At 38.5% G+C, this 24,891-nt stretch overlaps 1 protein-coding gene across 1 annotated transcript; it reads left to right on the top strand.

Annotated features, from left to right (window-relative positions):
* The first annotated feature begins 1,106 nt into the window (after positions 1–1,106).
* Positions 1,107–11,673, top strand: DYNLT3 (dynein light chain Tctex-type 3). The gene is made up of 5 exons (XM_004435048.3): positions 1,107–1,180; positions 3,330–3,371; positions 8,424–8,547; positions 9,220–9,297; positions 9,835–11,673. The coding sequence occupies exons 1-5, from the start codon at positions 1,151–1,153 to the stop codon at positions 9,909–9,911; spliced, it is 351 nt and encodes a 116-aa protein (XP_004435105.1). The 5' UTR covers positions 1,107–1,150; the 3' UTR covers positions 9,912–11,673.
* The last annotated feature ends 13,218 nt before the right edge of the window (positions 11,674–24,891 follow it).

Genomic DNA, 24,891 nt, shown 5'->3' on the forward strand with positions numbered 1-24,891 from the left:
TGCTTTAAGCCACTAAATTTATGGTAGTTTGTTACAGCAGCAATAGGAAACTAGTACAGTGGTTAAGAACTTGGGTGCTGCTATCAGACTACTTGAGTTTAAACCTTTCTTCTACTACTTACTGGATATGTGACCATGGGCAGATTACTTAAACTCTCTGTACCTCAGTTTCATCTGGAAAAATAGAATGATGGTGACAGAACCCCACCAATACCCCTGTTACTGCTGGGTTCTTATGGGTTTAATTGAGGAAGTCCTTAGGATCACCTGGAACTTAGTAACTTTTAAGTAAATGTAATCATTGCTCTGCTAAGGTTTATCTTTTCTTTTTTTTTACTGAAGAAGATTTGCCCTGAGCTAACATCTATTGCCAATCTTCCTCTTTTTGTATCTGAGCCACCGCTACAGCATGGCCACTGACAGACAAATGGTGTACGTCTGTGCCTGGAACCCAATCCCGTGCTGAAGCAGAGCATGCTGAACTTAACCACTAGGCAACCGGGGCTGGCCCAAGATTTATCATTTAATTTAGGATATTTGTACTTTCTCTCCTATAAATCAAATATTTCTTTTTACAGTCATTGAGGAGGAGGGGTGTAGGAGAATCTACTTTAGGAGTTATATGTTATATATACAGCATCTCATTTGGTCCTTACAGCCAACTGTGAAATAGGTATAATTTTAAGTTTTCATATGAAAAAGCTGAGGCTGTGGGAAGTTAATTTTTCCAAGTAACATAGCTAGCAAGCGGACAGATCAAAGTGTCTTGTTCACCACTGCATTAACTACACTTTTTTGCTGGATGATGATGAATGAATATGTGCAAATAACCACAGCATTGGGCACTCAACCAATACTGAGCCGTCTGGACTGACACTGGGTCACCCCATCGGATCCACACTGGCACAATTTCCAGCTCTTTAACACCCATCCCTTGTTTCCAGAAAGCTCGGAGGCAGCGGGGAGAAACGTTCCATCGCCCAGAACACTGCCGGCCCTCCCTGGAAGGCGGAGCCAGTGCGTCACACAGGCGGGGCCCGCGTGGGGACCGCCCCGGGATATAAAGGGGGCGGGGCCTCCCTGGAGGCCAGTGCGCGGCCGCGGAGCTCGACTTGCTCGTCGCTCCGCCCCCGGCAGAGTCGGCGCCACCATGGAGGAGTACCATCGCCACTGCGACGAGGTACCGCCCCTCAGCTGCCTGCGAGCGACCCTCGCCCCCGCCCGCCTTGGCGCTTGGTCTCGGCCGGGTGGCCTCCCGGCGCCGGGTGGCCCGGAGAGTTGGGGTGCGGCGTCCTCCGAGCCCGGGTCCTCCCCTCGGGGCGGGGGATGGATCCGCCCCGCCCGTCCCGGTCCCCCCATCCCGAGACCCTGAGGGTGGGCTGAGAGTCGGGGTGGCTGGGGCTGCCGGGAGCTCTTGGGGCCGGCGGTGGGGTCGGGGCCGAGGGATGGAGGGCCTGACGCGGGGTCCGTGCGGTAGGGATGGGGTGGCAGGCGCCGCCCGTCTGCAGGGCGGGCCTTGGAAACCGGTCTTCCCGGCTGCTTCCTCCGCCCCTTGGCGTCCCCAAAGCAGGTGCCGCAGCCCCGCGAGCGAGGCCCTAGTGGCAGAGCTGCTCCTGCTCCCGGGCAGTCTCACCTGGGTGGGCTGGAAGGAGGTGCTTTAAGGGATTATGAGCCCTTGCTTACTGACTCCAGCTTCCCAAAACCTCGCCAGAACTCCATGATGTCAGTTATCATCTTCCTGTTACTGATGGGGACTCGGACTTTCATGGCCGCTAAGTGACTTGCCCAAAGTTAAAACTGCCAGGAATGACAGATGCTCCATTTGAACCCAGGCTTCTGACTACATAACTACAACACTGGCTTCACTTTAACCGCTAGGAGGATGAGGCCTGTTGGGTGCCAGCATAACCTGTGACAGGCCTGCGAGGGCAGAATAGACAAAGACATTTTCTGTCCAGTGGTAGCCACAGGTGAATGGTGCAGTGAAATAAAAGTAGGCACGTGGTGGAGATGCAACATAAAATAGTCTATTATCAGACCCCTGGAAGGGGCTTCTGGTCCGTCCATCTTTAGGATCTAGGCTTCTGTAGAAGCTAAAACCACATTTAAATGAATTAGTTCTGTGATGCAGGTAGCGTACATACTTACAGGTTAGTGGTAAAGTATTTTTATTTTGGAAATTGAGGCACAAGCAATTTCACCCTCAGGCATATCCTCCAACAAATCCTGACTCCTAAGAGGATTCTTTCTGTACTGCAGTACTTCCTAAATACATATATTTAAAAAGAAATAAAATTACATGTGTTACCATGGTCACCCAGTACATCCTGATTATTTGGTGACCTTCCAAATCAAAGTGAAATGGACATCATTTAATTTGTAGGCCAGTTTTGAAAATAGATAAAGGCTTTATTTTAAGGTAAAATGATAATTTTAATAGGATCAAAATGTGAGACCTTTTTTCAAACTATTCCTAATTATGTAGGGTATTTTTATTCCTTTGTTGTTGTAATTCTGTGGTATAATTGAATGAGTTGAAAATATTTTAAATGTGTACTCAAGATGATATTTTCAAAATTTACTTGTTTTTTAAACTAATTTTAAGTTGTACAGTGGGATTTATGAAAATGCTGATGTCATAAATCACCTAAAAGCATCTCCATGGAAACAAATCATATATTACCTGAAGTGTTTTGGTTTAGATTTCAATCTTATCACATAGCCTAGGTCTCTACTCTAGGACACTTGGATGTCATTAATAGTTGCTTTTAACTCAAGATTCTAACAAGCCACTCCAAGGAAAAACTAAGTTTCCAGACCTATTATATAGTATTAAAGTGACATTAATTTTGAATGTTCAAGTGTTTTTATAATCTTTAATTCAGGAAAGCCACATTTTTGCCTAGCATAAGTTAAAAACAAAATTGAAAATAATCTATTAAGCGTTCTCTTCTCATGGAACATTTCCTGTATAGTGATAACACATACATCTTTATATCTACTTCCTGAGCTTTACAATACAATGATTCTCAATATAAGGTGTTCAGCAGAATCACCAGTAAAGCACTTTGTTAAAAAATGTAGTTGCCCAGGCTCTGCCCCAGACCTAATGAATCAGAATCTCCAGGGAGGTGTGTGGGGAAAGCATTCTGTAATTTTAAGTGTTCGAGGTAGGATTAGCAGCCTCAGGAGACCAGATGCCCCTCCCCACTATGGTCTCCTGTCACTAACACCTGTCTAGACCAGCCTAGGGTGTTCTGTGTATCATCATAGCTTCAAATAAAAGGAAGTCTGTGTTGAAAGTAGCTTTATCTGTTTTCCCCCTTTAGGTTGGCTTCAATGCTGATGAAGCCCACAATATCGTTAAAGAGGTGAGTTTTACATCTGTTCATCCTGAAGCCTGCTACATTGAAGTTTTAAAAAGTTGTGTTTTGACTTTCAGTACAAAGTTAAGAACCTTAGTATTAAAGCAAGATTTTTAATATTTATTCGCTAGCTCTTTATAGGGGTGCTTCTATGTTTTGTTGTATGCCATCAGGCATCCTGGGGCTTACTCTGAAAGTGATGTTTAAGTATTAATCTAGAAAATTGGTTTGCTGTTTCCTAAAATTGATGCCCTGTCTTTGAGTAAAAGAACTTTTATTTCAATAGGCCAAATATTATTTTAAATATTAATATTGTAAAAGTATATATATATGTACTTTTAAATATACTTTTATATATTAAATATATCCTTTTATAGCATCATATATATAAAGTATATATATATTTGTATAGCATTAACATTTAACATGTATATATTTGACATATATATACTTTTATATAGGTAAATTATGTCTAATATTACATATATGTTATATATATATATATATATGTTAAATAAATAAAAGACCGTAGAAATACCTGCTTTGGGTCATTGTATGCTTTTTTTAGCCCAATATAATGGGAAAAGTAATTGCTTAATATCTTTTAGACACTGATATGATATTAAATCAAAATCCTAAGAAAAATATTTGAAACATGAAATCTGGTCCTCCTGTTAAGCAAATAGACAAGAAGTTCTCTTTGGGAATCAGTTCTGGCAGAGGAAGTTTAATTATTCTGGTGGTATCACATATAAACTACACTGTGGATAAGGTATTTATGAACACTTTTAATAGTCCTGAGTCATTTTTAACTGTGCCAAATCCTAGAAAAAAATGAGCTGGCCCGGGGCCGGCCCTGTGGCTTGGTGGTTAAGTGCGCGCGCTGCAATGCTGGTGGCCCGGGTTCGGATCCCGGGTGCGCATCGAGGCACCACTTCTCCGTCCATCCTGAGGCCGAGTCCCACATACAGCAACTAGAAGGATGTGCAGCTATGACATACAACTATCTACTGGGGCTTTGGGGGGAAAAATAAAATAAATAAAATCTTAAAAAAAAAAAAAAAATGAGCTGGCCCGGGAGGCAGGCTTGTACTGTGGGTATGGCTGTTGGGACCTGTTTCCTAGCAGGCCCTACCTGCCTTGAGTCTAGGCCAGATTGGCTTGCCCCCTGGGCACTGAGCACCTCATCAGTCCATCCTGAGACAGTGCCTCACCTGCTCCAGTGCTCAGGTTACAAGCTCACCCAGAACTCACCCAGGGGCTGGCCTTGTACAACTGGGATCAACTTGAGGTCTGAGAGGACTAGACAGGCACTTGAAACTCCTGCCATATTTTAATAGTTCAGAATCATGTATTAGAACTATGTGGGTAGGAATATGTAATTACTAAAATAGAATGCAAATGTTTTCGATACCTTAACAATGCAAAAGCACAAATGAGGGCAAATGAGAGGTGGAAGAGAGGATGGCGGGCATGGGAAGGGCAGGAGTGAAAACAGCCTCATTTTTCAAAGTGGGAAGTCAAGAGAGACTGCCCTCGGTTGATGGAACGTGAAGAAAAGGATGCTAGGGTGTTGGAAGAGTCTTTTAAATAGTACCTTCTTCTTTGCCCACATTCTGAACCGAAAAGTCACTAGAAAGAGAAAAAAATACCACCTTTATTATTGGTAGAGACTGAGTTGGAGATTGGAGCTTGTTTTGCAAACTTCCTACCTGCTCAGTTCAGACCTTGGAAGAGGCTTCCAAGGGAAACTTTGAGTCAGCAGAGAGAAACACTTGGCCAGGTTGGTGCCTTTTGTTGGTCTGGGTGGAGAGGGAAGGAGAGACCAAATGCCTAAGTCTAAGGCATTTGGGAGATTGGCTCTCCCAAATGAGAATGATGGAACACCAGTTGTCACCCACCAGTCAGGTAACTCACTCCACCTCCATGGACAGGAATAATAGGTGGGACAAGAGGCCAGAAATGCTAAGGAAAAGTCCTCTGTGTGGAAGGAAATGTCAGGAGTGGAAAGAAATGTACTTCTAACAAGGTAAATATATTGAAGTAAAAATGGTGAATTCACTATGTTAAGGGAAGTGGGGGAGGAAGGTGGCAGGCGGTCTGAGAGAACTAAATTTTTGTGTCTCATAGCAGGAGTTCTAGGGATGTTGTCTGTAATTCATAAATCAAGAAATAGGAATATAAACATTATTTGGAGATATGTAAGTAGCCTGTAGAAGAAATAAACAGTTGTACACTAAAGATGTTTCCTCTGGGGAAGGGGACTGGGGATGGCAAAGAGTGGGGGAGGGGATTCTTGCTTTTCATTGTAAGCTCTTCTGTTCTGTTGGATTTTGAAAACCATGTGCATGTGTTACTTTGATGTTTTCTTAAATTAAAAGAATCATGCTTAAACTGGGATATACATGCTCTGCAGTGACTAGATGGTGCTAGAAGCCACTGGGTACAATTTACAGCATCATTTTTTTTTACTTAGATATTTGCAGAAGGGTGTTAAATAATATAAATAATTTAACCAAAAAACATTTTTTAATAAAAGCAAACTCTGACACATTATGGAGTCAAAAGCAAGCTTCACTTGTATTTTTTCTATGAAGTTTGAAACTTCAAAGAAATCTCAGATTTGCTTCAGGTAACTTTCAGCTACATGTCCATCCTCTTCCCTCCTCCTCTCTTCCCATGAGCCAACTCTCAGTGCCATTGAGGCATTGGAAAGGCTTTAGAGAGTGCACACTATTTTAAAATATTTCAACACTTCCTAGATGATTACACAATTGCAGCAGATATTTCTGTTTTCCTTATCTGTTGCTGATCTCCTTATTTTCTTTCCTTAGATTCCTTGCTCTGAGCCCCTATGCTAGTATTTTTTTCCCTCAGAAGTCTTAGAGCCACTCACTCATCAGTGATATGCATATATTTTATGTATTTTCAGGAATAGAATTTGCCCCCAAATTCTAAAAAGAAAAAGTGAGTTACAAATGGAATTAACTTGGAGCTTAGTCTAAAGTATATTTGATTCAAGATGCCCAGAGAGTATATCAAAGCTGCTATTACTTCAACACAAACATTAATTGAGTGCCTGCTATGTGCCCAGGTCCTGAGTTTGGCCCTGGAAATACAGAGCAGGTGAAGGACCTTGTTATCTAGTAGGCCTCCTGGTTAATGATAATTAAGAAGGTGAAATGTTAATTAATAGTAATTAGCAGGGTATTTACAGGGGGATCCTTAGCCCCATGATGTTTTCTGTTGTTTAGAGCAGAACTTCAAGTTGTCCTATTAGAAAACCTGAAAGAAAAACGAGTGCTCTTAGTTTCCCATTAAGGAAAGGCAGTCTGGGGAGAGGAAGAGGTTTGCCCAACGGTCATCAGCTTGGGAATGGTAAAGCCAGAATTAAAACCCTGTTCCCCTGACCCTTGGGCCGCTAGCCCTCCTAAATGTCATGTTATTGAACATTCTAGAATAATTTGAGCCACTTTACTTTCTTCAGCATTTCTAAATTTAATTTCTTTTTTTACATTTTATCATTAATGAAGATTTTATACTATCCAGCTTAACATTCCATATTAATTTGTGCCTTTATGAATCTTTACTATAGTCCAGTTGTAGTAAATGAAAGCTGCATGTTTGTGTGTGTGTGTGTGTTATTAAGCTGGATTCTATGCATGAATTGAATGAGTGCTTTATTATCCGGGCTCTATCACTTGAATATAAGATAATAGCAGCAAAATAAGTCGGAGAAAGATAAATACTGTATGATCTCACTTATATATGGAATCTAAAAAAGGCAAACTCCTAGAAACAGAGAGTAGAATGGTGGTTGTGGGAGGATGGGTGGGGGAGATGTTGGTCAAAGGGTACAAGCTTCAGCTATAAGATAAATAAGTTCTGGGAGTATAATATAGAGCATAGTGACTATAGTTAACAATACTGTATTGTGTACTTGAAAGTTGCTGAGAGTAGATCTTAAATGTTCTCACCACATACACACACACACACACACAAAAGGTAACTATGTGAGGAGATGAATGTGTTAACTAATCTTATGGTGGTAATCATTTCGCAGTATATATGTGTATCAAATCATCACGTTGTACACCTTAAACTTACACAATGTTATTTGTCAATTATATCTCAATAAAACTGGAAAAATAAAGCAATAATGATAATAATAATAATAATAATAATAATAATAATAATATCATTGCTTATGCACTTACTCTGTGGCAGTCACTGTGTTTGAGCACTTGACATTCATGATTTCCCCTCATCCTCACAACAACCTGATAAGATCAGACTGTTATCCCTACTTTAGGGATTAGGAAAATAGGGGCTTCAAGAGGTTAAGTCACTTGCAAAAGGTCACACAGCGGGTAGGTAGCAGAGGTGACCTTAAAAACTAGGATTGTGATGCTAAACCAATGCTGTTAATCAGGTTTCAGAAATGGATGCAGGTAAGTACTGTGGAAAATTATTTAACTTTCCCTTTCTAGAATACCTGAAAGGTAGTGTTTGTTGGTGATTCACTCATAGTGGTAGGTGTGTTAGTTGTTTTATAGCTAAGCAATTATATAATGTAAATGAGAATGTAATTATTATACATGAGAATTATATTTTTAAATTGGTCTCATCCTTTGTTTCTGCCATCTGAAACCTAGTTCAAATCCCGGCTATTTCAAAGCCATTCTTTAACCAATTGGTATCACCCTTTTTTAATACCCACCCCCCCATAATCCTTTTATGACATAACTTATCACCCTTGGTTAGTCTTCCTTGTGTTCTAGAGTTCTTTTATTAGCTTCTCTGCTAGATTGTTCAGTTCTTTACAACAGAGACCATGTGATATTTATCTTTATATGGCCTATAGTGTCTCACAGAGTGAAATAATGCATGCAGAAATGCTTTGAAAATTCTAAAACAATTAGAGACAATGCATAATAAATATTTACCAGATGCATATTTCCCAAGATGCTTTATTGGGTTATAAATGTATTTTATGTTTTGAATAAATTTTTGCTGCAATTTGTGTATAATTTGTTTAATTATCCTCTGCTCTTTTAGTGTATAGATGGGGTCTTGGGTGGTGAAGATTACAATCATAACAACATCAACCAATGGACCGCAAGTATAGTGGAACAATCCTTAGCACATTTGGTCAAGTTGGGAAAAGCTTATAAATATATTGGTAAGTATCACTATCCTTCCTCACTAGTTTCCTCACCTTTGTCCTTCTGGTTTTCTCTGAATTTAGAGAATGTAAACGAATGATGGACAATCAAGTTGGATACTAATAGGGTATGAAGGACTTCTGACTTATTCATCCAAAGATAATAAATGATAATACCTAAAAGATGGAGATGTTTTGCCACTCAAAAGTAGTTTGAGCTCCTGCCAACCATCTGCTTGTCCTTGGTAGCATCATCTTTTACATTTGCATCAATTATCTCTTTCCACCAAAACCCACTCAGCCCTACTGTCTTCCTTTCAGTAGCCCCATGCCTCCTTACATGTAGGTCTGTGAAGTGCCGTGCAATAATTGTTTGTAAAATGGAATATTTTCTTCGTTTCTGTGTCTGAATTATGCCCATAAGACAAGGCACATAATTTGGCCCAGATTTTTCCTGCAGTATAATCACCAATGGTTACGGCAATGGGCAACAAACAGACGGGATCCAGTGGGGTCAAAATCGTGGTGGTAGATAATCAAGATGAGAGACTTATTTTTTTCAGTCCATTTGCTGAGTGTTTTGTTTTCCGTTACTTTTACAGCTTTTAGAGCTCTGAACTCAAAAGAATTAGATCTTAGATATCTTTTCCTTTGTTTCAAAATGTTCTCACTCTGCAACTTTATTTTTAGTGACCTGTGCAGTGGTCCAGCGGAGTGCATATGGCTTTCACACAGCCAGCTCATGTTTTTGGGATACCACATCTGATGGTAAGAGACCTTAAGCTGATTCAAACAAAATCCAACTTATAGCAAAGTCAAAGAGTGTACTTATTATCAAATGCTTAACTCGAATTAAGTTCTGAAAAGACACTATCAACAAAATTGCTTTGTACCTAGTCACAAGTATGCCTTCACACAAATATGAAATGTGAAGATTTAACAGATTGCAGGAAGTAAGACATTAAAACTTATGAAAGGGCCGGCCCAGTGGCGCAGCGGTTAAGTGCACGTGCTCCACTTCAGCGGCCCGGTGTTCGCAGGTTGGGATCCCAGGCGCACACCGACGCACTGCTTGTCAAGCTATGCTGTGATGGCATCCCATATAAAGAAGAGGAAGATGGGCATGGATGTTAGCCCAGGGCCAGTCTTCCTCAGCAAAAAAAGAGGAGGATTGGCAATAGATGTTAGCTCAGGGCTGATCTTCCTCACAAAAAAAAAAAACAACTTATGAAAAATGTGTATATATTCCTTGGTAATTTTGATGTTTTGCTGGTATTTCAAAGTCCTTTTTCTGTGTATTTTCAGGAACCTGTACTGTAAGATGGGAAAACCGAACCATGAACTGTATCGTCAATGTTTTTGCCATTGCTATTGTCCTGTGACAGACTAAAAATGTTTGGCCAAAGCCATTAACTTAAGAATTTGTCAGTGTATCCTTTCTAAAAAAGAGTAGTAGTTACTTATTAATGTGCTAGATAACAGGCGTGCAGTATGCTTCCAAGCTATCAACAAAAACTGAATGTTATAAGCAAGCAATCTCATAGTAAATTGGCAGATTATCTCATATTCTATACAGCATCATTTAAATAGGATAATTTAATGTCAGCGAAAAACAAATATGGAAACGTGGCATGACATGAAAATACAATCTTACATTTACACTGGCTTTTCACTAGCATTATGTACCTGAGGAGATGGGGAAATCCATTCAGATAAAACAATTCTCTTTCAGCTAGAGAAGTTAACAGGGATAAATATATGAACAAAAAAAGTTGTAAGGATAAATGTGGAGAAAATAATAATTAGCTAACACATCTTAGTTTTTTATTTCTTTTCATCGCTTAGTTGTACATATGATTTAGTGGAAAGTAATTCTGCTCTTTTTTTTATATCAACTAATATTACAGTAGCAACTATTATTAACTAGTTTACTTTTTCCGAGAATTGTTAAGACAATGTTTTAAATTTCAAATTCTTGGATTTACATTTGAGGGCGAATTAAATCTGGTAACCCAAATTCCCTAGTTAAACAAAATTAGTAATGGTGTATGATGGAAAGTATCTGACTCCCAACAGCTGCCTTACAAATCACTCATTCCGTGTGGAACAAACATTTGTTGAATGCCTATCATGAGCGTATTTCTCTGCTAGGCATTATAGTTATCAATATATTGTTCAAATTCTACATTTCTTTCGGCACCTGTTCAGTGGGACAACTAACACTTATTATTTGGGGAAGACAAAAAAAAAGAGTTGTTTTACAAGAGAGGAAAAAAAGTGAATCTGGTTATTCATGTAGAAGTAAGCAAAATGAAAAGCACTTATTGCTGACAGAATTATAGATGTAATTTTAAGAATTGCTCCTAGCAAGTAAAAAAAATGCATAAAATATGCAACTCTTAGTTAAAGGCCTTATTAGCAGTTTAACTATGTAAGTAGTAATTGTTGTCATTGCTTAAGTTAAAACCATCTGTAAATAATTTTAAATACTAATTATGTGGGGTTCAAATTGAATGGAGTAAAGTATAAATTAAAAGTATACACTCATTAGCAGGTTATTGAATATCTCAGGGCATATGAAATGTAGTTCAATTTATTAAGAAAATAAAAGATGAAAAATTAGTGTGCACAGCTGGCCACCAAATGCGAAGTCAGTCTGCTATTTAACTTTGAAAACAAAATCAATTTTGCATATTACCACTAACACTAATTTATATAGGGAGTGGAGCCGTGATTCATTGAATTTGGGGGATAAAGAAAAGCTTAGCATTAGTATTGACAATATTAAGATAGTATTCTTGTGGGAATACTATGTGCATGTTTGATATTTTGCTGAGTAACGATAATTGTTCAATGTTTAAGGAGAATATTAAGAAAATACAAGGACAGAGTTTAATGCAGTGATCTACATTTTTGGCACATCAAAAAGTCTCATAGTAATTATCTTTTTGTTACTTTATGCTACTGGCTTTTGTGCCCTTGAAGGTGATAATAGTGACCAAAATATCTGTGCAGTTAAGGCTCGCTTTGATTATTGTTACTGAAGCCTAATTTTAAAAGAAGAATAATCAAAAATACCTCGTGAACTTGCTGTCTGCTCTGTTTCTAGTTAAAATATAATAAAGATTATCTTCCTGTGCTGTACTTTTGCTTCTTGATGATCATTGAATAGTTAAAGAAATGGCATTGTGCTTTCTCTTAAGAAATTCTAAAAAGGAGGAATGAGGAAGAGAAATGAATGTTGGACCACGTAGATACATTGTACAGAATAAAGCCCATTAAAATAGCAACCGGAGCCCAGCACTCACCATTACAACATAATTAATAGCTTCTATTTTATGCCTTTTATTTTATGATTTTAGCACAAAATTTCATTTAAAAAAAAGTCAGTATAAAATATATTCTGTAACTATTGATTAACTTTTAATGACTATTTTTGGCAAGGAATTTTGTCCTATTTGTCAACTTGCAATTGAATTGTTGCTGTTTTTTTTTTAGTTAAGGACTTTAAGTATGTAAAATTAGGGTATTCAGATGTAAGTAGTAACTAGAATTTTTGTAAAGCTGTAATTTAATGTTTGTAAAGTACTAGTATACTGCCCTAAATGATGGCAACATCTCATTACATTTCCTCTAGTAAAAAGTACTTTTTTGCTCTTCTTGCCAAGTTGGGTGTTACCTAATTATGAGTCACTGAAAGCTTTTTCACCATCTACATTCATCATCACATTTTTAAAGTAATCTTATGATGCTGCAGATATTTTCCAAATTTGAGTTAAAAAAACCTGTCTGTCCTTCATAACAGTTTTTAAAAAGTGGGAGAAAAATCGGTGACTTTTTATGGCAAATGAACCAGGTCTTTCTTATAGCAGACACCAAAGCAAAGTTTGAGAGATGAATTGAAAATTTCACCCCGTGTACTAGAATCTACCCAAGGAGAATTTGTTTTATAATCCAGAAGGTGGAGCTATATTTGTGGCTAAAGAGGCTTATCATTTCAATGTCTAGTAATTCAGTAAAATTGACCTTTGCATATTTATTAAATTCCCCATAAAATGATCTTAATTCAGCCGTTACAAGATTTAGATGGCCACCATCAGTATACATTAACCTCAGTGGTCCAGGAGGTTCTGGCCTACCTTGTCTAATTGCAAACCCTGTATTTCTCACTGTGGTCCTACTTAATGTCACTCCATGTCATCCTTGGGTATGTAGGATATATTGACAATCCAGGCTTAATTAGAAATGGCCCCTAATTGCTTCATGAAGAGTGTCTCTTCCCAAAATCGTTTCTAAGGATCTCAGGGACGAACCTGGAACTTCGTGCAGACACTTGCAGCACCATGGTATGGTATGTATCTTCACTATAGGACACAAAATGTGGGCAGCTACCCCTACCCTGGGATCCTTTAAAGGTGAAGACCATATGGGAAAGTTTTCTTTGCAGCTCTGCCTAACCAGGTCAAGGAATTTGATGCCTGGGTTTATCCAGTAATATATATTCAACTTTCTTCATGCCAAAATACATACCTTTTTGTTTTACTGAATACTTCATCTTTTTAGATAGATTTTTATTTATGCCAGCTTCTAACTTGAGATATTTCAACCTGGGTTTCTCAGGTCAGAATTTTACATGAGGCAGTATTATTACTTAATGAAAGTTCTGGCAGCTCATTTTCATCCCTTATAATGCCTTATGGAGAAAATCTCCATGAAAATTATTAGATTGTGGTACATACTGACCTTTACTTAACCTTTAATTTTGTAGGCTAGGAATTCGGGTTAAGGTGCATGAGTTAACGTAGGCTTTCACAGCTAATGGTCATGCAGAATACCACCCAAAATGATCAGGATTAGAACAAGGGTCTCAATAATTAAAGGAAACTTTTTCTGTAAAGGGTCAAATAGTAAATATTTGAGACTTTGCAGGTCTTTGCAGCTACTCAAGTATGCTATTGTAGTGTGAAAGTAGCCATATACAATAAGTAAATGAATAGGTGTGACTGTGTTCCAATAAGACTTTATTTACAAAAACAGGTGACAGTCTGGCCAGAGTTTACCAACCCCTGCATTAGAGTAAGAAGCATTTCCTAGCCACTTAAAAAAGTATACCTTAATGATCTGAGAGATTTTTTTTTTTTTACTATTATGTTATAAATAATGGAACACGAAGCACTTTTATATATTGTGTTTTATTATCTTGGACTCAGAGGGACCTTATCAGTAAACCAAATCTGTACTCTCTTTATTAAAAGAATGAAGGGCTACAAATCAATTTTTCCAAAACTCAAGTATTCCTTTTTTGATATATATCACCTGACTTTTCACTGGTTTACAGATAGTTTTATGTCTTATTATCTTGGAGTTCATTTTACAAGCTTATTTTAATGAACGTTATTATAAAAAGGTCAACATTTTGTCTTTTATTGATTTTTGCTCTTTTGTGGCTAAGATGGATATGTAGTCTACCTAAAGAATCTTCCATGCATCCTGAACATGGCAGTCATGGCCCATTCAATGCCTTCTGTTAGCAGAAATTACACACACACACACACACACACGAAATTGCACAGCCCACAGTTAGAATAACCCTGCCCCATAGTTTGGAGAAGTAGATGTTCTTTACCCAGGAATGGTTACATATTGCACTAGGCATGAGCACCTGACCCAATGATGGTTTATCCATAGACTGATTTTTAATCCATAAAGTGGCTGGGGTATGTTAAGCCAAGCAAAGTAGTTCTCTCTGAATTTTGGATCAGAAAATAAGGAAAGCATTAGTCAACGGGGAAAACAGAGCAGATGAAGCAAATGAGAGACGCAGAAGTCTTGGCAAGGATTGGTCCAAGTTTTCTTATTGGCAGAGCTGTCACCACAGCTGCCTTCTCTCTCTACCACCCTCCGATCCAGGGAAGTCAGAACAAACTCCAACGCCAGCAACGCCAGCAGCAGTGTTGCAAATGGTGTCTGCAGCGATTGTGGCAGAGAGAGTGATATGTTAGGCAGGGAGCAGGTTGATGGGAATGGTCTGGTAGATGGCTTAGAATCACCAGCATAGGGTGATAGAAAGCAGAACACAAAAACCTGTACGTGAATGTTCATAACAGCTTTATTAGTAACAGCAAAAACCTAGAAACCACTTAGATGTCCTTTAATGGGTGAATGGTTTAACAAACTGTGGTACATACATGGAATATTACTCAGAAAAAAAGGAGCAAATTACTGATACACACAAGAACTTGCATGAATCTCTAGAGAATTATGCTGAGTAAAAAAGTCAATCCTAAAAGAACACATACAGTACGAGTCCATGTATATAACATTTTTTAAACAACAGTTTAAAAATGGAAAACAGATTAGTGGGTGCCAGAGGTTAGAAATAGTGGATGGGGGAGCAGGAGGGGAGCAGGAGGGATGTGGGTTTGGTTATACAAGGCCAACATGAGGAGTCCTTGTGGTTTTGGAACTGTTCAGTGTCTTGGCTGTGATGGTAGATACACAAACCTACACATTATAAAATTGTGTAGAACTAAATACAGATGAGTACGAGTAAAACTGGGGACATTTGAATAAGGTTGGCGGATTTATCAATGTCGACACCCTAGTCGTGATATTGTAGTATAGGTTTGCAAAATGTTACCGTTGGGGGAAAATGGGAAAAGGATACAGAGGATGTATTTGTATTATTTCTTACAACTGCATATCAATCTATAATTATATCAATAAAAATTTCAATTAAAAAATGAAGATAAAATAAAGACAATTTCATGCAAAAAAACAAACATAAAAAAAGCAGATCAACTTTTGGTTGTTTTATTGTCTTTAAATTCTCTACAAACATTGCATCCCTTATTGCTTTCACCCAGTGAAGACCACTTCCACCACTCCCCATGATACACCACTGGATAGAGACATAATAAAAGAAAAAAAGTGAGATGCCAGAACAGCCAAGCTGTCCTTTAATGAGCCAATCTCCTAATCTGGAAAATTCTGTGTATTGACTCGCTTAAATTTAGGCTCCTGAATGATTCAGTGTAGCAAGGATAGAATTACACTTAGACCAGAGAAGTGTTAGCTTTCCTTAAAGTATATCAGAGATATGGAAGAGGGCTGAATATTTTGACAAAAATTAAGGTACTTTTTTTTGATATACTACATTGTATTTATCCATTCATAAGTCGATAGACATTTAGTTTCTCATATTTGCTATTATGAAAAATGCTGCTATGAACATTTATGAACAAGTTTTTGTGTGGATATATGTTTTCATTTCTCTTGGGTATATGCCTAGGAAGGTAATTGCTGGGTCATGTGGTGAGAAAGGTGAGGTGAGTATTGGATGCTGGTAAGCAATCAACAATGCCCACTACGCTTCCACAAAGAAATGCTCTCTCATGTTATTGAAATACATTGCCATCTTGATCTAGTTTCTGTTTTCCCTCTTGGGATAGATATAAGAAATGTTTTACTTTCTCCTTAATTCTTGTATTAGTTTCCTATTGATGCTTAAACTTGGTGGCCTAAAAGAACACAAATTTAGTCTCTTACAGTTCTGGGGATCAAAATGGTCTTAGTGGATTACAATCAAGGTTTAAGCAGAGCTGCATTCCTTCTGGAGGCTCTAGAAGAGCATCTGTTTTCTTTCCTTTTCTAGCTTCTAGAGGCTACACATTTCTTGGTTAGTGGTTCCATCTTCAAAGCCAGAAGTGTAGCATTTTCAAATCTCTCTCCTCTCTGACCTCTGTTTCTGTCATCTTCTCTGACTCTGAGCCTCCTGCCTCCATCTTTCCCTTATTAGGACCCTTGTGATTACATTAGGCCCACTCAGGATAACTTCTGCATCTCAAGATCCTTAACTTAATCACACCTGCAAAGTTTCTTTTTCCATGTAACATATTCACAGGTTCTGGGAATTAGGATGTGGACATATTTGAGTGGCCAGTATTCTGTCTAGTACAACTCTATTATCACATGATGCTGAATAGCAATAGACTCTCAGTCTAAGTAGCAGAAAAGCAATAGGGAATAGTGAGGACTATAATGTGTTGAATAACACATGCCCCTTCAAAGAAGGAAGCTACATCTCAGCTCCAGCCATTATCAACACTTAGAAACAAGAGTTCAGGGTTCCCTAATCTTCCAGTTTTGTGACAAATTCTGAATTATCGATTATGATGTGAAATCTCTCAATTTCAAAATTTCAATGTTTTTCAACATTGGTGTTTGGACTTAAGGGGGCCCAATAAATAGTACGCCTCTTTCCTACCTGAGTTCTGAACAAATTAAGAGACGAGGAGAAAGATAGATTAAGAGACGAGGAGAAAGATCGATTACAATCAAAATGTCACCTTTCTGTTGGAGAATGGAACTTACCTGAGGAAAGCTGATCTTTTTAACATTGAACGCCAGAATTAGAATTACCACCCAATCATAAGAGAAATATACCCTCTCTGGTGAACTACAAAGAGGAAGGTAAGAAGAAGCCACCCCACCTCCCAGGGCAGGAATGAGTGAGGGAGTAAAGAAAGATCAGGAATGTTATATGAATTGATGATTCTCCGCACAGAGAAGCACATGGAAGGAAACATCATGAGTGGGGATTTAGCACTGCTCCCTTAACAGTTGGCACTGATTCTGATTTTTTTAAACACTGTTGTTGCCTAGCATTGTACAGGCCAAAGAAAACGTGTCTGTGGGTCAGTATGGCCCATGGGTTATTAGTTTTTCTCTGTTTCATGGTCTCTGCAGAAATAGGCTTCTACCAGTCTCTACCGTGTCCTCTCACCCTATCCCAGTCTCCTTCACTGATTGGTTAAGGGAGTCAGGCACTGCGGTTGTTCCACCAATGGTCAACAGGCAAGGGGAAGGAAACTAAGTCAGCTATTGTCTGGAGTTAAGGCCAAGTCAGTATGTCTAGGAGCAGCTGCTATCATTGCAACCTTGATAATATGAACTAGGGAGTTAACACTACTGTTCTATGAATCATCTGTATGCTGTTTTTGGAGGGCTATTTGGTGGCATCTATCAAAATTTAAATGTTATATCCCATGACCACAGTTCTTAGAATCTATACAGCAGAAATAATAACATGAATGGATAAAGAAAAAACAAGCAAGAATTTTCCTTGCAATGCTGTTTGTAGAAGCAAGTTAAAAGAAAACAACTAAAATGTCCACCAATAGGGGAAGGGATAAATTACAGAAAAGAAAAGGGAGAGTATCACTTTTTACCTTGTGTATTGTATGGTTTGAAACAGTTAAACAATTATATATTAATGTTTTGTTTTTGCTGAGGAAGATTTGGCCTGAGCTAACATCTGTCGCCAATCTTCCTCTTTTTTTTTTTTTTGTGAGGAAGACTAGCCCTGAGCTAACATCCATTGCCAATCCTCCTCTTTTTGCTGAGGAAGATTGGCCCTGGGCTAACGTCCATGCCCATCTTCCTCTGATTTATATGGGACACCACCACATGGCTTGACAAGCGATGCATCGGTCCCTGCCTGGGATCTGAACCTGTGAACCCCGGGCCACCGAAGCAGAGTGTATGAACTTAACCATTATGCCACCAGGCTGGCCCCCCCAATATTCCTCTTTTCACATGAGGAAGATTCACCCTGAGCTAACATCTGTGGCCAATCTTCCGCTATTTTGTATGTGGGTCGCCACCACAGCATGGCTGACAAGTGGCGTAAGTCCTCGCCTGAGGAACTGAACCCAGGCCGCCAAAGCAGAGCGCGCCAAACTTAACCACTAGCTCCCAGGCTGGCCCCAATTTTAAAACAAATTACACGATACAGGAATGTATTTTTTACAGAAAGCATTACCATATAATAAAAGCCTAACAAGCCCCTTGCCCTCCATCTTTCTTTTTGGCCTCCCACCTCACCATCCACTCCCAAGGGTAATAAGATGTAAAAACCATTGTCATTTTGATGTATATGATTCCAGGCTTTTTTACCAAATTTACATACATATGTGCATGTACAGCTGGAAAATTGTATATAATATATCTATTCTTCAGATGGCTCCTTTTAGGCAACAGTAAACCTTGGGTTTTTTTTTCATGTCAACGTATACAGAGCCAGTGTGTTGAATTTAGCTGCTATATTGTATCATATGATATGGATATTCCTTTTCCTATTGATAGACATTTAGGTAGTTTCCAATGTTCCACTCTTACAAATAATGCTGCTATGAATATCTTTGCACAAACCTCCTTGTGTCTATATTTGAGTGTTTCTCTAAAACACTTCAGAAGTGGAAGTATTGGGTTATAAGATATGTACCTTTTAAATCTTAATAGATTGTATTTCTTCTGTAACTTAAAAATAAAAAATTAAGAAGAGAGAAAACAATTAAGACTCTTGAAAATAGCAAGCTTCCCTCCCACGTACAAATATACAACATATACATATATGGCTAAAGAGAATCTGTGCCAGCTCTTAAGATTATTCATTCTAAAATAGAATTCATGGTGAATCACAGCATACCCCCCACAAAAAGCACAAAAATCATAGACAGTAGGTCTGCTCTTTTTGTCGTGCTCAGGATACCGTATCTGTCCAGTTCTTTATTTATAATTATGTGTTTGTGTGTATGTATATGTGTGTGTGTGAGCACACGAACGTGCATACAGGTGCGTGCAGGTGCCTGCTGCATAGAACTTGCAACAGTTTCTTGTGGATGTCCTGAACCACGGCAATTACTGTGGAAGTAGGAGGGAAATATGTAAATGTAAGAGATATATTGGAGTTTGAATTCTCTGGAACCCATAACTGGTAGGTCTAGGGAGCCAGGCAGAGACAAGACTAAGAATGCTGTAGGGTCTGGTTTCTCATTTGTTGAGCTGAATAATGTTTGTTGAAATATCTAAAATCACAGAGAGCTCTATTCACTGGGATCAGCTACATTAATGCCCATAGCTTCGCCTCTCTGCTGCCAACAACAGCACTTGACTGGGAGTAAGAAGGCCTACATTTTAATCCTGTCTCTACCTCCAATTGGCTATGTGATCTTGAAGTAACCATTTCACCTAAGCTGTGCTTTATTCATCTATAAAATGAAGCGGACAGATTAGGTTCTTTGTAACTTTAATATCATGGAGTAAAAATATCCAAACCAAGAGTCCATCCCTGTAACAGATATTTGATGCCAAATTAACCCTTTGCATCTGCCCAGGAGATTCTCTGGTACTTTGGTCCTCATAAGAAAAGTTATAGGGATTTACAGAACTAAAATGGGACAAATAGAAAATCCAGTGTTTAAGACTGGCACTGAGCAAGGAAACAGGTTCAAGCAGGAAGCTTGGCTGAAGCTGGCCATGATCCTGAGGCCAGAAAGATCAGCAGCCTAGGCCAGAAGCCTTTGCAACATTGGGTCATATTTGTCTGCAAGTCAGCATACAGGACATATCTTATGAGAAAGCCAAATTCTACATATGACATTTGCAAATTTCTTGACTCTGCTTTTAAGGGCTTGGGGCAGTGTCAGAGGAAGGGCTTCAGAACTCTCTTCTGTTATTTTCCCATTTCTCCTGTGCTTTCCAAGTGCCATCCGTGGACCACCCACAGTGGGGAGACCTAAGTGCTAGCTAAAATGAAATATGCCCAGGCTCCATCCTTGATGTGCTAGATCAGAGTTGGAGGGTGAGGTAGGGAAGAATTTGAATTCCCCACTTTTTATATTCTTCTCTGGCAATTCGTATGCATGTTAAATTTAAGAGAACCATTAGCTTTAGCAGTCAACTAAGCTCAGGACACATTTTAGAGATAAGGTCTCCAGTCACACAAACTCAGAAGTAAAAAATGTGTTGTTAGGCAGAAGTAAGAAGCACACAGTGAAGGATCCAAAGGGGTTGCAGATGCCTCCAGCAAGCAGAAAGTCTGAAGTGGGAAAGTTAGGGATGCCCAGACTCTTAGACTAAAAAGGAGTGGACTGAGAGAGGCTCATCATAAAGTCATAGAATCCTAAGTTGGAGGGGACTTTAAGGTTGCCTATGCCAACCTCCCAGCCACAACAGAAATCCCTTCTACAAACACATTAGGTATATGGTTTTGAGAGGAGGTTGTCTAGGGCCTGGATTAGGGAGTGTGTTTTACATCCAAACCTAGCTGTCAGGGTAATATCTTCCATTCAACTGGTCTCCTTTGATCTTGAAGTCACATGAGTAAGGAGGCGTGGTCAGGTTTCTTGGAGGAAAGAAATTGAGAGAACTTTATCCCAAGCAAACACGTTCGTGCACACCCACTTATGGTTGGCATAGGCTTTGAAAGCTATAACATGGAAATTTTTGTTTTGCCTTCTTTTCTTCAAGGAATTTATCTCCCCGTGCAGTTTAGCTATGCTGCCACCAGGGGACAGAAGGATGTCATTTATTGCGTACTGAAGTATAAACTTCAAAGTTTGTTCTCTCCCTGAGATTCAAAATAATGGCTCTCTGCTAGCTTTGATCCCTTACCCAAGATATATAGTCATAGATCTCCAGCTTTTCCTATAGAACATATCCATTTGTTAAAATGGTTAAAATATGTCAAATCAGAAAGAGTTGCTACAAACCAGAGACAAAGGAACACACCACTCAGAGCTACATTCAAAAGGCTCCTCTCCAGCACACCCTGTTCAGCTTCTGGAGTAAGTCTGTAAGAGGAATCCAGCTTTCTCCATTCAGAGTGGTTCTTTTCCACCGAGAATGCTGTTTCAAGTTGAGCATGCAGTTGAGCACCTCAGCTCTCCCACAGAGCTTCTAGGGCTTCAAGCAACACCACCCGCCTCCATGGCCATTAAACCCTCAAATCCAATCTTCCCAGATAATCACAAGTGCTCCAGAACTCACAGTGGCCCTAGATCTGGAATCCATACTGCACTATATTTAAGGATTATGCTTTAAGCGTTTTGTTGAAGTAAGTGGAATTACTAAAATAGGTGCATGTTATTCTCATGCAATTGTTAATTGTTTATTTAACATCATAACCTAATTTTGCTCTTATATACTATCATTAGTTAAAATTCTAGATTTGAAAGCAGAATTCTCTTCCAGGATCATCTTTTGAGGTAAACTCCTACCCACCATCCCAGTGAATTTCAGCATCTCCATTCATTTACCTTGATCCTTCATCATTCTTCTATGAAGATATAGGGTAGTGGTTAAGTTTGGTGGGAAATACATCATCCAGATTCAAATCCTGACTGCTTTGTTTCCTAGGTGTGTGACACTGGGAAAATTGTGTAATCTCTATGCCTCAATTTCCTCCTCTGAAAAGTGGGGCTAATAATTGTGAGGATTAAATGAGATGAAGCATACAAAGTCCTTAGCACACAGTAGAAGCAAGGAGATGGAGCCTGCCCCAGCCTGGGTCCATAAGGGAGGAAAATGCTGAACAGAGCCTCCTCTCACCCCCCAGCCAACATGCAATGGTCATGTAGTATAGGAAGAAGTAAACTTTTACTGCTTCAAGCCATTGAGATTTGGGAGTTGTTTGTTACTGCAGCATTACCTAATCCTGCCTGACTGACATAGAAATTGAGATTGGAAGTAGGGCATACTGAAACAAAATCTAAAGTGAATGAGTTTGACATAGTGATCTATTGGTGGGTGGCAAAGAAACAGATATTGAAAGCTAAAAAAGTGAAGGTCTCTGTATGCAGAGGCAAATCATTTGTTAAAAATGTTGCCTGTAGTCACTTGGGAAGAAAATTATGTATCTATTAAACCTATAGGTCCAGGGGAAAGATGGAAAACTTAATGCTAGTAATGTGTTGTTGGCTGTTAACTGAGAATTTGACTGGCTTGCAAGTAGAAATTATGGCAACTCCAGGGTATCAACTAACATTCCTGGACTTTTAGCTTAAAGCTGTGACAGGATGGGAGAACTTTGGGGTTATCAACTTTAGGCAAGGGCTGACTGTATTTTGCATACAAAAAGGATCATGAACTAGTGCTGTTCTCCAAAAGTGTCCAGTATTACTTTTAGGCACGTGGCAGGATGGCACTTTCCAGCCCCCTTGATATTAGGTATAATATTAAGAAGTGAAGAAACGAAGCCAAAGAAGTAAACACAGTCCCTTTTAAGTCACGTTAAAAAGTTGGGGCTCTATCCTGAACCAGTAGAAAGACTTTAAAAGTTTTTAAAAGAGGGATAACATAAGATGGGCTGACTGGAATTGCGTTTCCCACCAACACTTAGACTTGGTCAATGTTTTGTAAACAATATCTATGCACAAATTTGAATATGTGAAATCTGATTAAAATATTCAAACAATAACATAACATAAAACATAACATAATATAAAGTAAAAGTGAGAATTCCCTTTCACCTAACCCCAAATTCCTCTTACTTCCCCAGATTATCGTATCAATATTTTGGTGTGCATCTTTCCAGACCTTTGTCATGAACACACACACACACACACACACACAAACACACAGAGAGTGGACTTTTTTTACATTAATGGGATCACACATATCGATCTAACTAGATGACCGTATTATAAGTATTCCAATGTGTGGATACACTATAATTTCTTATTGATGGACAATTGGGATGTTTCCAATGCTGCATAAATATCCTTGTAAACGTCTAGTGTAGCTGTAAAGTCTCCAAACTGAAGTGTACACGATGTGTGACTCCCTTTACTTAAAAGTATGTATGACTGCCTCTAATAAATCTTAATTTCTCTTTTAAGCCCCTTCTATCATATAGAAGTAAAACTAATCAGTCTTTTTAGAGTTATGGCTTTATTTTCCACCCATGGAACCTGGGTCACAGTTCCAGAACCCTACACAAGCCAAGAGGGCTGGAGCATTTGAACATCATGTCATGTCTCCATTTTTCCCATCAGGTCTGGTGTCTCTCTGTGCCAACTACGTCTGTACCACATCTGGTCACGTGAAATTATTTCCATGAGATTTCCCCTGGGCACATCTACATATACGGATGGTATATCCCTTTTCTCCCTCAGGTCTTGCCAATACTCTACCCCTTCTGTTGTGCCTTGAATTTTATATTGTCAAGGTTGATAATTTTACATTCTATTTTTTAACCATAGTTAATTCTTCTGTGATTTGTCTATTAATTCTAAAATTAGAAAACCAATAAATGGCATTTCCATTATATGACATCATATTATTATATATCATAGAATATATTTTTTGTTATTATTATTTTTAACTTTGAGCTGAGTTGTATGCTAGGATTATTTTTCCTTCTGTATGGATCTAATGTCATGACTATACCACTAAAAAGGGAATATTCTTAGAGTGATGTTTGAATGGATTCCTTTTATTTTTTAACTCCCATCAAATGCTTTCACCATAGGCTCAAGAAGCCCAACTCTCTATCACTTACCTATTCCATCAAGTTCTTTTATTTCCTGGAGATCTTGTTAGAGCACTCTTTTCTCCTGCTTCTGTCTGAAATAGCTGCTCAGCCTGAAATACTGCACAGCCATAATCCTGGGACATTCTTTCTCTGCTTTCCTGGGTTAGAACCATTACTTTCTAGATCTTATTTCCTTATTTGTTTTAGATTACTTCCTCATTTTTCAAAAATACAACCTCAAGTAACTTCTCAAGAAAGAGTTATGAGAGGTTAATTTTAGTGTACCTAAAAATCTGAAAATGCCTGAGAGTTCCAATTGCTCCATGTCCTCACCGACACCAAAACTTTTACATTTCAGCTGTATTAATGGATACAAGGTGATATTGCCTTGTGATCTTAATTTGCATTTTTCTGATGGCTGATGATATTGATAATTTTTCATGTTTATTGGCTTTTTGGATATGTTTTATTGTGAAGTGACTGTCCAAGTGTTTTGTCTATGTAAACATTTTTTGTCTTTGTTCTAGATCTGTACATGTTCTTTATATATTCAGAATATGAGTCCTTTATTATTATATGTATTGTAAATATCTTCTCCCAGTCTTTGACTTGTCTTTTCACTTTCATAATAATATCTTTTGATGAACAGAAGTTCCTAATTTTATAAAGTCTGATTTTTAATTTTTTTCTTTATGGTTAGTGCTCATTGTATAGTATTTATGAAATCTTTGTTTACCTCCAAGATCACAAATATAGTTTCTATGTTTTATTCTAGAAGTTGTGTTTGTTACCTTTCCATTTAGGTCACTTAGGTCTATGCTAATCTCTCATTTGGGGCTGCGGAGCGAGGTAGAGGTCAAAGTTTATATTATTCCATATGGATATGCAATTGCTCCAGCACCATTTATAGAAAAGATCATCCTTTCCCTCAACTTAATTGCAACGGCCCCATGTTTGGTGTAATCAAGTTAATATACATTAACTTGATTGATTAATATGTATATTAACTTGAATGTATATAAACCTGATTTTATATATATATTTCT

This window comes from Ceratotherium simum, chromosome X, assembly GCF_057802395.1.
Source record: "Ceratotherium simum simum isolate JZ-2026a chromosome X, ASM5780239v1, whole genome shotgun sequence".
NCBI lineage: Eukaryota > Metazoa > Chordata > Mammalia > Perissodactyla > Rhinocerotidae > Ceratotherium > Ceratotherium simum.